The 17,007-nt window shown below is 39.1% G+C and overlaps 1 gene segment (V, D, J or C); it reads right to left on the bottom strand.

The window, feature by feature from the left end:
* Positions 1-4,906: 4,906 nt before the first annotated feature.
* On the bottom strand, positions 4,907-5,466 carry LOC121433154. The segment is given in 2 exon segments: positions 4,907-5,271; positions 5,418-5,466. Coding segments are annotated over 2 exon segments (414 nt in total).
* Between the last annotated feature and the right edge of the window lie 11,541 nt (positions 5,467-17,007).

The following is a 17,007-nucleotide window of genomic DNA, read 5'->3' on the forward strand; positions in this document are numbered from 1 at the left end:
TAATCTGATCCATGACTTTCATTTGCCTTGAAAGATTTTTATTGAAGCTTTGGGTCTTTATACAGCTATCATGCTCTGTACTAATAAACCATATAAAATACTACTACTACTACTAAATGTTAGAAAGAAAGGTAGAATATTGACATTCCCAAACCAAGGAACTGTTCAGTTCTAGGGTATAAAAAATGCAGCTATATATTGTAACATTAAGGCCTGGCTGCTTGTTGGGGTTTCTGTCCCACCCGGTACCCCACAGCTGGCAAGCCCCAAAGAAAATCACACAGAGATCTCCATAAGTTATAAAGCTGATTGGCCCATTAGGTCAGGCTACTTATTAGCTCTTGTAGATTATATTAAACCATTGTTTTTATCTATGCTAGCCACATGGTTCAGTACCTTTCTCAGCAGGGCAGTTCACATCTTGCTTCTTCAGAGTCTGGGCAGAAGAGTGAGGAATCAACTTCCTCCTTCCCAGAATTCTCTCGTTCTCCTTGCATCATTTTTACTTCCTGTCTGGTTTTCCCACCTATACTTCCTGCCTAGCCAATCTTCGTTTATTTAAAACATTATTGACAGAATACAGACAATTCTCCTGCACCACTTCCCCCTCTATTTTAAAAAAACAAAGGAAAATACCCATAGTCCACTTTTTGGAAATGTGGGCATAGTATTCCAGGCTACTTCCTGCTGGTTGGGGGCACTGATAATCTTTTGGGGACCTAAAGAAAGTTTAGAATTGTCATCAAGTCCTGACTGGAGTATCCTGTGAGTCTTGATCATCTCAGGCAGCAGTCTTGAATCTGTTCTGGATGTAGAACTTAAACATCTGGGCCATCTATTCCTGCCAGAGATTTCTCAGGTGATCTTCCTTGAATCCTGAGTTGAGCCCAACTAATCCTCAAACTGACCATCCATGTTAACATAGAGCATTATCTACGACCCAGGAGACTTCTTAATAGACTAGTCATACACTAATAGCAGGTCTCAGTAGGATCACCTAGGCTGTTGTTGCTGCTCTGTTCCCAGGAAAGGAAGGGCAATATCAACAATTTTATATCTCATTGTGCTCTTTATCAGAGTCTTCTTGTAACTTGATTAGTTTACTATATTTGTTGGAAGCTTTTCATCTATATATGAAATATGACATCCAGATAACACAGTATAATTCTTTCCTTCGTGATTCTCAAGGAGACAGATGAACCACCAATTGAAGGGCAAGTGAGAGTATCCATAACTGTTTATTCAGGGACCAGTAGAAATATGGAAAATTGCTAGAACTTATATATAGTTCATCCAGTGTGCAATCTGGGGGCCCATCAAGTTTCAATAGCACTGTATCTGGGATACAATTCACACTCATGAGCAGCAGCCTCAAGTCTGAAGATGCTGCCATTTATTAACATGGACAGTATTATAGTAACCCTCTTACAATGTTACAAGCCATAATATAACCCCACACACACCAGGGAATCAGAAACGAGAAAGTAGGAGGCCTCGTGTGCTGCTTTTCATCTTCCTGCCTGCTGACGTTTCTCAGCTGCAGTCAGGATTTGAAGGTCACTGGGATATTATGGGAAATGGAGTCAGGGAATTTCAGCTGTTGCTTAATTTTCTTTCTGCTGAGCTCAAAACAAAGACATGATAATGACTCTCCAGCATAATAACAGACTAGGATGTGGGTCACATGGCCAAGCATTATTTGACCTCCTGTGAAAATAGAGAAGCCAGTATAGTCATTTCGAGCAGGAATAGTTTTACATGTGAGGAGTGGGAGTGCTAAAGCAGTAACTTTGGTGGAGGCGAGATATTTGGTGGTAAGGAATGTAGTTTCTGTAAAAACAAGAACATGTTTGTCTCACAGGGTACATCTGATAGAGGCTGTAGAATTCTGGCCACGGACCTATGAGCAAATCCCATATCTTGGCAGGGACTTTCACCTTCCTGTAGTAACTTACCTGGTGAATCTTGCTTCTTTGAGCACATGCATCTCCCTGGTGATCTTGGTGAATATTTCTCCTCAACAGTTGTTCTCATCCCAAATAATAAGAATATATTTTAGAAAAAAATTAAAAAATGATATATTTTAGTAATAACTTCAATGATTTACATAAGATTAAAAATCAGTTTAAAGTGACATTTACCTCAAAAGTAATCATAATACTTATATTTTAGTTCCTTCTCCATCTTCTTTTTTTGGGAGGGGTTTTGAGAAAGGATTTCTCTGTAACTTTGGAGTCCTGGAAATAGCTCTTGTAGACCAAGTTGGCCTCTAACTCACAAAGATCTGCCTGCCTCTGCCTTCTGAATGTTGGGGTTAAAAGTCTACACCCCGACTTCCAGGCTCTCCATATACTTTTATATTGTTTTTATTGGGAGTTTATTTTAAAATGTATTTTTAGTTAATGCAACCTTCACAAATTTCATAAATCTATATAATAAGTATTGGTTGCATTTGTCTCTCCACTCTCATTTACTCTCTTTCTCCAACTCCAATACCACCTTCTCTTGCCACTAGATTCCCATCTGTTCATGATTTTGTGGTTTGCTTTTTCCTTGTTACCCACTATATTTAACAAGGGCCACAAACACCCGCATGATTATGAAGCTCTCCACCATTGTATGAGTACTTCAAGGATGGCTACATCCCTGAAGGTAATTTCTTCGCCTTCCTCAGTAGCTCTGAAGTAACATGAGGTTTCCATCCAATCTATGACTGAATGTTGGTGAGCCCATTGCTGTGCAGACATCATGCAGATCATTGCAGCTGTTGTGTTCTTGTTTTCATCTGTGCATCAGTCATATGAGAAAGCATATCTATAGCTTGTCTTCATTTTCTAGCTCTTACATTCATTCTTAAACCATTTCCTTCAGGCTCCCCATGCCTTAGAGTGGGTGACATGGTGATTCTCTTATGGTTGGGCACTCAAGAGTTAACTTGTTTTAGTCAGCACGACCACCCAGTCTCTGTATTAACTACTATTCAAAGAAGAGTGAAACATCTTTATATTAAGGCTGGCTATTGCACTAATCTGAAATTGATTCATAAATACAACAAAGAAATATACTGCCAAAATTATAGTCATTTTAAACAGTCAATATTTTAATTCCATTAGTCATCACCATGAAACATAGTCCCCATATTCACTCTCTGCATCTCTTAGAGACAAAGTCACCATTGAAGTGTTAGTAATAGATTAGACATGTGTCATCACAAACTGTGGAAAGCTTCCAAACTTCTCCTATACTGTATTCATATCCACTTTACTATCTGAGGCACAGGCTAGTCTCAGTGGTAGGGGTTTAGGGACAGATTTCACTCACTATATGTAACTAGGAGTCTGAAGGTACTGCAACTTGTCACCGTCAAAAGTACTATGAGTTACCATCCACAACAATACAAGTCATAATGTAAAACATTCAGAACAGGAAATATTGAGACTGAGATTTAATAGCTGCTTCCCCCCAGCAGCTACAATCCAAAAATATAATAGTATTTTCAAATAGAGCTATGTCTTAAAGGTCACTGTGAAGCTTTGGTGAGAAATTCTACTAATGTTATTCTGTCTGCAATTGTCTCTATTAACCCAGCAGCGCAGATATGACCAGAATTCTGATAATTTCCTTTATTTCAGTATTTTTCTGACTGCTTAGCAGGACAATTTCAGAGAAATGGTCTGTTAATAAAAATGAGAAGACAGAGGACAATGGATGCTTCTTTTAGTGGAATGATAGAGGCAGTTTACTTTCAATAAGTGATTGTCCCAGAGAACAAGCAGTCAGAGAAGATCCTGAGATGAGTGAAAGAAGCATAAGCCAGGTGTAAAGGGCTCCTGAACCTCCAATAAAATGGCTGGATAGAGGTGCCACCTACACTTTTCTCCAACAAACTGAGCCAAATTACAGAATAAACAAATGCTATCCAACTAGATTCTTGAAGAGCAGCACTGAAGCAGAGAGGGGTGTCATGGAGACACTAAGTTATCCTAGAATGCAAATGGCATTGAAAATTAGTAGTGAATGTCCTCTGTGTGGACCACTCCATGTCACCACTTGAGATCAACTTGTAAACAAGAGGATTTCCTGTGGCTGTATGAATGAAAGAGTGAGGCCTACCCCAATCCCCACGTATGCCACAGACAATGAAGTCTTTTTGCTGGTGAATCTAAACTAACTGGCTTCTAGTTCAGAATCTGATGCATCTGAGCTCTCACCACTTCACTTCCTCATAGAAGATACATAGGTGGGAAGGGCCTGAGAGGAACTAGTATAGGAAAATCCATGAGAAAAATGTATTGTACAAAATAAGTAATAAAGTCACCTTGTCTATACTTTGCTCTCAGTCGCAGGAACGAATACTTCACAGAGCTACTTTAACACTATATCCACCAATGACCTACAGAAATAGCCTGTTCATATGTCCCTGCTTCTCACTTTTCATTTGTAATGTTATTCTACCCCAAGACTGGAGAATTTCAACTTCTCCATAGCTATGAAGAAACACTGAAGCAACATAGGCACACAGTTGGATACACTCTGATATGCCTACCCTAAACCTGCCTTAGGAAACTCACAAGTCTGAGAAGGCACATATCCTAGTAGCTGAACGAGATTCACAACCCTAGAAGCCAATGCCTCTGGGATTCTTGTAAGTACTAGTGCTGCAAATTATAATTTAAAAATAATCCCACAGATAACCATATCTGTCTCCCTTGATCCCTACCCAAACAAACAAACAAAAAAAAACCTACTGATATAAAAGAATCTACCAGATTCATATTAAAATGTTAGAAATTGGAAGCATTAAAAGTAGGAAAATGTATATATGTCTAAAAAATACTAACACCACCTTACAACACTTTAGGAAATACTGTCACATATCAGTCAAACCCTTGGCCAGATTTTATCTCTAGGAGGAAGCAGCTGGGCCATAGTAGAGTAAAGTGTTTTTGTTCCAGTCTGTAGCACTGTGGGGTGGGCTACTACTCCCATGCTGACAGTAGTAAGTGGCAGCATCTTCATCCTGCATGCAGCTAATTGTGAGAAAATAAGAGTTCCCAGATCCACTGCCACTGAATCTATCTAGGACTCCAGGAGCCAGGTAGGATGTGCTATAAATCAAGAGTTTGGGGGAGGCTCCTGACTTTTGCTGGTACCAGTGCAAGTAATTGGAGTTTATACTTGAGCTGGCTCTGCAGGTGATGATGACCTTTTCCCCACTAGATGCAGTCATGTAAGCTGGAGACTGGATGAGGACAATTTCTCCTTTGGACACTGTGATCAGGAGGAATTGAAACAAAGTTAACTCTGTACCCCCCAATATTCAGAAGAAACAAAATAAAAGTGGTTTATCTTAGACTCAAACTTTCCCAGGGAAAATAATTTTAGATTCTGAACTAATTGACCTTTCTCTGTCTTACCTGTGACACTGATCAGCAGGAAGCTGAAAATGTGCACCCAATAATTCATCATGTTTTCTAATCTCTGTTTCAGGCTACGTATTGCTCTTCTCATGAGTACCTCTTTTTAAAACAAACTGTGAGAAATTTGTGGTTTCTGATGATAAAGTATGCAAATATCAAGATATTGGTCAGGCTGTTTTACATTTATAAGCACATGTGGTCTTTTATTTAGGGCAACCCCAGTTAAAGCAAAAGCATATATATTTATTTATAGATATAATACTGGTGAGCAAAAATTTTCTCTGTTTTTCTTTTCCTCATTATTGATGCATTGATTTGATGGAGAGTAATTCCCATATATTTCTGTGAAGCCTGGCTTAATTTGAGCCTCTAAGCAAAGTTACATCTATTGAGTAGTTTGACCCTTAAATCTCCTGTGATAAAACTGTGTTGATAACGATTTCTGTAATGTTGAGAAATATTTCTTATCGGCTTCCTGTTTTCCTAAAAAACACCCTGAGTCCTAAATAAGAGCAACAAGTGTTCTGAATTTCTGGGTCATGTCTTTATCCCTTAATAATATAATTTTAAAGGAGTAATGCTATTTTTGTATTGACATAAAAATTTTCAGTATATTATACAAAATAATAGTGGTGAGAGTTTATCAAAAATTATTTGAAATTTATTTGTTTTTCCAATAAATGTGTTTTAATATTTTTTTCAAATGGAATAATTCCTTGTAGAAGTGCTCTTTGCTCTAAGTAAAAAGCTCTTAGTCATGTGGTGATGCATACCTTTAATTCCAGCACTTGGGAGGTAGAAACACGTGGATCCCCAAGTTTGAGGTCAGCCTGGTCTGCAGAGTGAGTTTCAGAACAATGAACATGCCTCAGAGAAACTGTGACTCAAAAAAAAAAAAAAAAAGAAAGGAAGGAAGGAAGGAAGAGAAAAGAAAAGAAAGGAAAAAATTTAACACTTATGATTAAGAAGAGGTGAAGCCATTTTCTAGTATTTACTGTGGCTTTTTTTTTTTAGGAGTGAGTTTGTATTGTTCTTTGGAAATATGAATTTTTTTTTATTGAGCATGAAATTCTTTTTTTTTTATTGAGAAAAGGAGAAAAAAAAAACAAAAACAAAAAACAAGTTTCCACCTCCTCCCAGCCTCCCATTTCCCTCCCCCTCCTCCCACCCTTCTCCCCCTCCTCCCACCCTTCTCCCCCTCCCCCCACTCCTACCCCCTCCCTCTCCAGTCCACAGAGCAGTCCGGGTTCCCTGCCCTGTGGTAAGTCCTAGGTCCTCCCCCCTCCGTCCATATCTAGGAAGGTGAACATCCAAACTGGCTAGGCTCCCACAAAGCCAGCACATTAAGTAGGATCAAAACCCCGTGCCATTGTCCTTGGCTTCTCATCAGCCCTCATTGTTCGCCATGTTCAGAGAGTCCAGTTTTATCCCATGCTTTTTCGGTCACAGTCCAGCTGGCCTTGGTGAGCTCCCAATAGATCAGCTCCACTGTCTCAGTGGGTGGGTGCACCCCTCGTGGTCCCGACTTCTTTGCTCATGTTCTCCCTCCTTCTGCTCCTCATTGGGACCTTGGGAGCTCAGTCCAGTGCTCCAGTGTGGGTCTCTGTCTCTATCTCCATCCATCACCAGATGAAGGTTCTATGATGATATGCAAGATATTCGTCAGTATTTCTCTAGGATAGGGTCATTTCAGGTTCCCTATCCTCAGCTGCCCAAGGAACTAACTGACTTCTCTATGGAAACCATGAAAGCCAGAAGGTCCTGGATAGATGTACTCCAAAAACTAAGAGACCATGGATGCAAGCCCAGACTACTATATCCAGCCATGCTTTTGTTCACTATAAATGGAGAAAACAAAATTTTCCAGGATAAAAACAAATTTAAACAATACGTAGCCACGAATCCAGCCTTACAGAAAATAATAGAAGGAAAATCACTAACCAAGGAGTCCAACAATGACCACAATAACTCAGACATCTAGAGACCTTTACTGTGGCTTTTTTAAACAATGGAGTTCTACCTAATATTAATAAAATGAAAAAAAAGAACTTCATATCTGGGTTTATATACATTGCAATGTTGAAAACTGCGCCAAAATAACTTTTTAAATAAAAACTATCATTGGCAGAAATAATCTGCAATATTCTTGCCTGGCTTTAGGCACCTGTAACTGGCACAGCACAGGTACTAAGATAAAACAGCACTGCCACTGTGCTGTGCCCTGGCCGAGATGTGATAATTAGCACGTGGGAACTGCACTTGCTCAGAACCTCTGAACTGTCAAGTCATACTCTCTCTAAATGTCAGTCATTATCATGTCACAGAACAGACATGAAGGCTCTCTGTCAACTCTATCTCTCTCTCAATTTTTGTTGTGCTTGCTGTTCCAGATTCAAGGTACGGAAGGACTACTATGGGAAATCATTTGGCCATTTATAACCAATGGTAACAGAAACTTCAGAGAAGTCAAGTCTTTTCTCCCTCCCCCCACTTCCAATTTTCTCAGGAGATTTAATCTAATTTCCCTTTCCAGGGGATCTATGCATGTCTCTCTTAGTTGTCACCTTGTTACCTTGCTTCCCTAGGGCTGTAAACTATAGGTTGTTTATCCCTTGCTTTATGTCTAATATCCACTTATAAGTGAGTACATACCATGTTTTCTGGGTCTACATTAACTCTCGGTATACTTTTTTCTAGTTCTATCTATTTGCACACAAATTTCAAGATGTCATTGCTTTTTGCTGCTGAGTAGTACTGCATTGTTTAAACATACCACATTTTCTTTATCCATTCTTCAACTGAGGAGCAATGCCAATACTAAGCTGTTTTCATTACTATGGCTCTATAGTAGAGTTTGAAGTCAGGTATGTCGATGCCTTTGGAGGTTTCTTTCTTGTACATGATTGTTTTGGCTATATTGTGTTTTCTGTTCTTCCATGTGAAGTTGAGTGTTGTTCTTTTGAAGTCTGTGAAGAATTGTGTTGGGATTTTGATGGGATTGCATTGAATCTGTAGATTGCTTTTGACAAGATTGCCATTTTTATTCTGTTTATCCTACTTATCCAAAAGCATATGAGAATTCTCCATTTTCTTACATCTTCTTCAATTTCTTTCTTCGAACGCTTAAAGTTCTTTTCATAGAGGTCTTTCAACTGTTGAGGCTTTACTCAGTCTGGCTTGTAGCTGAGGTATTACCAGTGAAATTTCCCTCTAGTCTTGAGAAGACACCATTTCACAGGGAATTTCCTAGTCCTGGGACTCATGGGAAGGCCTTGAAGTCCCCCATGTGGTTCTGGAGAACTGTTCAGTTTGGGAGCCAGAAGAGTTCTGTTTACAGTTTTGTGTTTATTCCTATTAATGGCTGTCATGCACAAAGCCAGGGATCAAATTGTCCCTGGTAGGTGTTTTCTGTAAGAGTCTTACCCTCTGGGCAAGAGCACCCAAATGAGACCATGAAGCCTTGAGCAGGTCCAGCAGTTCTTGATATTCCTCTTCGCCCAGAGAGGTCTCAAGTGTTTGGTCTCTCTGCCCCCCTTGGTCATCCAGGTCTAGTGTGACCTGTGCCTGCTTGTCAGCTTTGAGTTTCTGTCAGCCCTTAGTGAAAGAACAACTAAGGACAGATGCTCAAGGCCACTTCGTGGAGCTCTGGGTGGTCTGGTTCAGAGAGGTCTGTGCTGCTTATGCAAGGAGACTCTGGAGAAGTTTGGTGGAGAGGTCTGGGTCAAAGTCTATACACCCCTGTCTCCTGCAGGAACCTGTCAACAAGCTGTCCTGGCCAAGTTCAGGCTCCCTGCCTCCCTTCTTCATAGATGATGCCAGAGAGATTTGACCTCGAACTCTGCCCCCGCCAGTGCTATAGTGGTGTGCTCTTCTGTTCTGAAACCATATGTGGATCATGTCTTCGGGTAAAACAGTCCTTCTGGCGAGCTCATTCGAGGCATGGAAGCCCGGAAATCAAAAGCTTGTACCAGGATCAACTGTGACAAGCTGATTTGAGGGCGAAGCTTTCTGTGATCTGAGAGGTGAGGGTGCTCTTTGCCTTGGTACAGGCACGTCAGATTTTTGCCTAGACACTAGCTTCCTCACTGCCCCTCTGCAAGTGCTGCAGTTCTGAAACCACACCCGGAAGTGGTACTCAGGCAACCCCATTTCCCTGGCCAATTCCTGCCTGTCCCTGAAATTTGGGTAAGGATTCCTATAAGGGTCTCCTTTTGTCTGGCCTGCCAGACAGTCCTTGTGTGCTGGGATTCCCAGGCCACAGTGCTGTCCCCCAGATTGGATTCCTCCAGCGTGCCAAGGATGCCTTGTTTGCCTGGGTGAAACTCTAAGCAGTACTTCTCCTGGAAAGACCTACTGACTAGCTTCTGGGCCTTAAATATCTTTTCTTGGCCCCAAACAAGCCACTGTAGGCTTGTATGGCAGCCAAGGCCCTGCTCCCTACTGAATCTATTTTTATTTTTTAATGTATTTTATTTTTCCTTTCTAAAAATAAAACAAAGTATCTCTTTTCATTTTACATAACAATCTCAGTTTCCCGTCTCTCCCCTTCTCCCATTCCCTCCACCGATCCCACCACCCCAATTTCCATCCACTTCTCAGAGAGGGTAAGGCACATTGTTTTGGGGAAGGTCCAACACCCTCCTTACTATATCTAGGCAGAGCAGGGTATCCATCCAAAGAAAATAGGTTCTCTAAAAGCCAGTAAAAGAAGCAGCTATAAGTCCTGGTGTCACCACCAGTGGCCCCACAGTCTCCCCCAGCCAGAGAACTGTCATCTACATTCAGAGGGACTAGTCTGGACCTATGCTGTTTCCTTCCTTATCCAGCTGGAGTTGGTAAGCTCTCATTTGCTCAGGTAAACATGTCCACATCATGGTCTTGATCTCTTTGCTCATGTTCTTGCTACTCCCACTCTTCAACTGGACTTTGGAAGCTCAGACCAGTGATCTGCTGAGGGTCTCTACCTCTGTTTCCATAAGTTGCTGCATGAAGATTCTGTGGTGGTATTTAAGATATTCATCAATCTGACTACAGGGCAAGGCCAGTTCCAGCACCTTCTCCTTTATTACTTAGGGTCTTAGCTGGGGCCATCCTTGTGGATTTCTGAGAATTTCTCTAGTGTCAGGTTTCTTGCTAGTCCCATAATGGCTCCCTCAATCAAATTATCACTTTCCTTGATCTCATCAGAGAAGTAATTTCTTTAATGATTAACTGTGTATATGGGTTGTATGTTTCCTATCATAGACATGATGAGTACCATTCAAATGACCCAATCTCCTCCTTCTTGTCTGCATCCTTAGGAGAAAGAGTAATGATTATTTGCAGGATAAGTGGGAGCAATGACAATTAATTAACCTAGTATTAGCTAACTAGGGAAAGCTCGTGAAGTCTGAATTTGGACTATGGGTTTCCTTCAAGCTACAGCACCGGTGAACCTGGGGAGAATTCCACTCACACCATTAGCAGTTTGTATTCTGAAGATGTTGCTTCTTATTTCTGTAAAAGCATTCCTGTATCCCTCCCAAAGTAATACAACCATGATGTAAACTACTGAAGTATGCATCAGAAACTTCTGCTGCACCTTTTCTTATTTCCAATGCCAATATTTTTTTCTCAAATAATCAGACTCTTATAGTGACTTGGAAGTTAATGTTCTGATGCCCATACAATTTCCTCCACTCCTAAGTCTCTTTCTTCCTTGTTGGTCCAAGCAGCACAGTTGTGAATAAAATTCTCATGGTGTGATTAACATCACCCATTTAATATGATTAAATTAATTATTTAATTTATTAGAGTGCAAATTCTTTAAAAGATAACGATTTGTTTTAAAAAGCATACTTAAGATATTATTAACATTTTAAAATGACCCAGACAATCACTTTTACTTCCGTTTCTAGTTTCCCCTGCTCAACAAAAACTCTGTACTGTGGTTGCATTAAGAGTTGGTGAGTCTTTAAATGGGTGTTACACTAGAATGAGGATAGTACAAGACCCCAAGAATATATTGTTCTGAATCTTTTGTGATTCAATAAAAGGAAGCACAGAATCAACTCTGTGTGTCTCATTATATTTGTCCTAGAGTTGTATATGATATCTATCTTATTGTTTTTGCATAATAGCTATGGCTATGTACATGATTAAGAAAATATATTAGCTTAATTCAAGGAGTTAGAAGCCAAGTATGCAAAAGTTTAATTGTCTCATCTATCAGTCTCTTTGTTGTCAAATCTTTGAAATGTAGCAGCATGGTGGATAACAAAATGTTGGGGCTCTTCTCAGAAAAAGAGTTCACATCACATACTGGAGTAAGACTAATACCGTAGGGAGGATAACTTCTTTGAATAATTAGGGTGGCTTCTGCTTTCCTTTATGCCTCTCTAGTTCACAAGGATGAATCAGTGATTCATTATTAAGGATTATAATTATTATTAAGGATTCAGGAGAAGCGTTGTCATATCTCAGACATTGTGGTGATGCAGTAGTGAAGTATGTGCAAAGCAGTCTCCCTGTGCCATTCACAAAATTCTCCAGGTGACCCTCATGCCTTGGTTGCATCTGAGAAATGCTCTCCACAAGTGAGAGAACAACCACGAATATCTGGGGAAGTTTACACTCTCACTTCTGCTACTACAAGTGGTTTTTGTCATGACATGTATCACTGTGCTTCCAATCTTGACCTTGCATACAGTAATAAGTTGCAATATCTTCAGGCTCAAGGCGACTGATGGTAAAGGAAAAATCTGTCCCAGACCCACTTCCACTGAACCTTTGAGGAACTCCTGATTGCAAAGTGGATGCATAATAGATCAAGAGCTTAGGAACTTCCCCTGGTTTCTGTTGATACCAAGACATATAGTTGCTAACACCTTGACTTGTTCTACAAGAAATGGTGATTCTGTCTCCCAGAGATGCAGATAAGGAGGATGGAGACTGTGTAACCTGGATGTCACATCTGGCACCTGAATTTGGAATATTAGAAGAAAACACCCATGCAATTAATAATATCATGAAATGATTATCTTCAAAAATCAATCAACACTAATCACAATATTTTGAGAAATGTCCCAAGAAACCCTCCTTACTTGGGAGCCAGAGTATCAGCAGTCCGAGTAATTGAGCAGAGACCCTCATGTCTATGCTGTATTTTGATTTGAACTTACATTCTGGAGAGTTTGACCAGCTCTTTAAAAGTGCACAGGAAAGAAGGCTGTCCTCTGATCACATGCAAATCATCAGGAGCTAAGCAGAGCTGATTATAGGTTTAGAAACAGCTCATCTCTGTAAAAGCCCACAGTCTCCAAATGTCTCCACTCCTACAACAGAAGCACAGAGAATCTTCTGACTGAAAAACAGGATCTATTATGTATGAGTAGCTTTGACATCTTTCTGAACCAATGTGTTTACTTGTCCTCATGCTATGATCCAAGAAAGAACAACCTAGTTTTCAAGCTCCTCCCATATGGCACAGGTTAGTTTTACTGACATCACATGGTATTTCATTTTGGTACAGTGCTTTCATAATCACATTGTGAAGTTGAAGTGCAAAGCAACCATAAGTATCATGCTTTATAAGGAAGGGCATATTTGTAATGTCTAAAATGGCAGCTTTAAGTAACTTTTGTTTATTAATGATGATTTGCCTCTTTCCCTCTACCATTCATTGCAACCTAAAGTTAAGAGTATTCTACCTTCCATTCAGAAGTATGTGACCTATGCTGTTTTCTCTAAATTAGTTACACATGTCCATACATAGCATTCTCTGGATGTTTCATGGTATTTGTTTCCTTTCATTCTCTTTCTCTCTCTCTCTTGTTTTTTTTTTTTTTTTTTTTTTTGAGACAGTGTTGTTTCTCTGTCCAGGAACTAGCCAGCTCTTGTAGACCAGGCTGTAGACCTTGAACTTATAAGCTATCCAAAGTCATTGAATTTGTATCTCCAGGCACTTGAAAATTTTAGGCCAACAGACATCTTTTACAAAGAGTTCAATACCACTGCCAGCAAACCAGAAATACTTCTTTATAAACAAAACACAGCACAAAAACTAAACCATGCCAGTATTTAGTCTGAATGAAATGAAAATAAAATTCAGTAAGAGTACAGATTTAAAATATCATTCCTGACTACCTACAAGTCACAAAAATTTTGCAATCAGCATCAGTTTTATGATTTTTCCCCAAGTTCCAAGTGCAGGTAGACAACTCTGTCTGGAACCACTATGTAAACTAAGATAAGAAAAACAAACAAATAACTCTAAATTTGTTGACTACACATTGTCAGTTTTCCATGTCAAACATTTGATAAGGTCTGAGCTACAAATTCTAGAGTGCTTTCAATCTCATCACAGTTGACTTTGTTGTGGGTTTTTGAGACTTGTATACAGAGCTTTATTTTCTTCCATGACCATGTAATGACAGACAAAAATTTTTGTTTCTACTGTCTATTTAAATCATGATGTTCTTCTAGAGGTTGTCATTGTACTCGGTTTTTGCTTTTTAACAATTGCAATTTAATAATATGACAATATGTTGGATGAAAGAGTAGAATCATTTTTAAAGAAGGTATTAATTAATAAAGAAAGACTCCATAGAAAGACAGGAAGTGGGAGAGGACCTAGGGGAAGTTACTACAAAGAATGTGGATAAATTTGGTAAAGTTCTATTGTGTGACATTATCTAAGAAGTAGCAAAAATATTGTATTATTATTTTAATTCACATAATGATAAAATATTAAGGGAAATAAAGATTCAGAGCCATCATTAAATACACCACTAATGTCACAGGAAGAGTCATCTCAGTCAAGAAGAGATGTCAGGAGAAAAAAATCCTGCTGATACCTGTTACCAAAATTACTTTCGTCTCAAAGTGGGTAAATTATTGCCTGATACTTAAGCTACTGAATCATACTACTTCATTATAAAGTCTTTGAAAAATAATATAGGCCCAATGTTAATTTATCTCAATTTAATCATGAGGAGAAAAAGTATTACAAAACAAGTTCAATTTATGAAGTAATTAATATTCTTTGTTTAAAACTGACAAGAAGGGAAAATTCTCCAGAGGAATTCAAAACTGTTCCAGAATGAAAGAGATTTAAAAAAAATACATGCCTGTAGAGCAAGACCATTTTATTACAAAAGAAAATGTCTGACACAGTTATGAAAGAAAGAAATATTCTTGCAGGATGGTAAACTAATGCTGATTTCCTAATTATATGACTTTATTAAAGTCATAAATAGGATGAACAGGGTCTGGGAAGAAAGCTCAGTGATTAAGAGCATTTGTTACTTTTGCAGAGGTCCAGTGTTCAATTTCCAGTACCCTTATGATCGATGGCTCAGGGGGACTTGATGACTTTCTCTGTCCTCTACAACAATAAGCACATATCTTTTTCACACGTATACATTCAGATTAGACACTCACACATGAAATAAAAAATAATAAACATTAACATTTTAACTAAATAAATAAATTATATGCTTACCATTTCCTCTATATCAAGAAATAAAGGTAGTTGACCATACATTTTTTTTTGGAAATTAAATTCAATTACAATGAATAAAGAAAACAAAAGCAATTCTCAAAATCTCTACAAAATATTTTGTTTTTTTGCCTTGTTTTATCTTTTTGGTCAAAATATAATTGAACCATCATTAAAACATTTTATGTGTTTTCAATGGAGATTTCCCTGTTGACTGAGGTTTCTATTCTGCCCAATCCTGCAGTTGTTCAGTCCCAAAGAAATTCTCCTCTTCTTATTGCCCAGCCTATACTTTCTGCCTCACTACTTGTCCAATCGGCATTTTATTAAAAAATGATACAAATGACAGAATAAAAGACCATTGTCCCACAGCATTTCCCCAAACAGTAATATCCTGAGTCTTTTCCCTGCGTCTTTGCTATTAGGTGGATGAACCTTTATGAGGTGGGGTTGGGAGAAGGTAATTAGCTCTGGGGAACCATTTTCTTTACAAGGAATTACTGTCATGAGGGTGGATTTAACCATCAGCCTGTCTGTCCACTTTCAGGCTTTCTGTCTCCTTATGACTCATCTGTTTACAAAGCCCATTTGTCATCTTTATATGCATATTGTGTGATATATCCAAAGTAACTCCAGCAGAAGATAAACAGATTTGAGTGCTGATTGCTCTACTTTCTCATTCTCATAGATAGCTAAATAAGCACCTTTCTTTTAAATCACCTTGTAACAGGTACTTTGATATAGTATCAAGAAGCAGAAAAAAAAATGTCTTTTTAAACCAAATAATTTCCTTCTCACACCCAAAGATGATACATACTTCTAATAAATTTTCCAAGCAAACATGCATCATTTTTCAAAATTCAATTGCAATAAATATCTTTACGGTCATGACTGTCACAGAACACAAAAATTCTTGTTTTGGGACATAGAGTCTCAATACTCAATCTCTGTCATCTGACTCTGTACAATACTGATCACCATGATGAAAGGCATGCCATATAAAATCAGACCCACTTTCTTAGTTATGGTCTCTATCTCTGAAGAACTCCATTGAAGTAATAGGGGCGGCGGCGGGGCTGCGTCCCCAACACCCCATCCACCTGCCCTGCTAGCTTATGCCCCAAAATAATTACACGGACACTGTATCCTTTTAATCACAGCTTGGCCCATTCTCTTCTAGGCTAATTCTCACATATTAATTTAGCCCATTTCTAATCGTCTGTGTGTTGCACCCCAAGGTGCGCTTACCGGGGAGATTCTAGCCTAGTCCATCCTGGGTCGGAGCTTCATCCCGGGAGCGGGGCATGGCGTTTCTCTCAGGCGTCTGCTCCAGAGAGAAGAAGCTGTCAAGACTCTGACCTCACTTCCTCTTCCTCCCAGCATTTTGATCTGTTTACTCCACCTACCTATGTCCTAACCAATAAAATGGACCAGGGCAGTTCCTTTATTAGCCAATGACCTTCCTCCATCATTTCCCCTTTTTCGGTTTAAACAAAAAAAAAAAAACGGCTTTAACTTTAACATAGCAAAATTATATATAACAAAACAGTTATCAAGTAAAAGTTACAATAATCTTTATCATAACTAAGGAAAACTACAACTATAACTAACTATTCTTAACTCCATCAAAGATTCCAGAAAGATATAATATTACCTAAGTAAACAAGAACTAAGAAACTTCAAACTCTAGAAATGACAAAGACATCTCGCTGCCTGGACAGTCACCCAAAGTTCTTTTGTACCGTTGGGGCATCCATCTTCAGCCTTCAGGCCCATGGTATCCAGCAGACATTTCCATAAAGCAGGAAAATTCAAAGTCAGTTCAGTCACTATCTGTTGTGTCCTGCAGAATGTCTCGCAGACTCTTTCATGAATCAGGAACCCCGAAAGATCATCTCACCTTAGGCAAGTTCAGTAGTCCTCTCTCTGTGGGTTCTCTGTGTCCAGTTGATGCAATAGTCCAGGCAAGAGCAGTTTCTTTCCCAAATGGCTATCAAACTCCATAAGGTGCCTCTTCGATGCCCATCTTCCTCTTGAAGTACATTGGTGCTGCCAGGAGCAGAGTGTCTCATTGTCATGAAAAGTCCTCAGTTATTAAAACATTAAATG

The sequence above is a fragment of the Microtus oregoni genome, unplaced genomic scaffold, assembly GCF_018167655.1.
Source record: "Microtus oregoni isolate MIOR12 unplaced genomic scaffold, Mior012 000002F_ref0000024, whole genome shotgun sequence".
NCBI lineage: Eukaryota > Metazoa > Chordata > Mammalia > Rodentia > Cricetidae > Microtus > Microtus oregoni.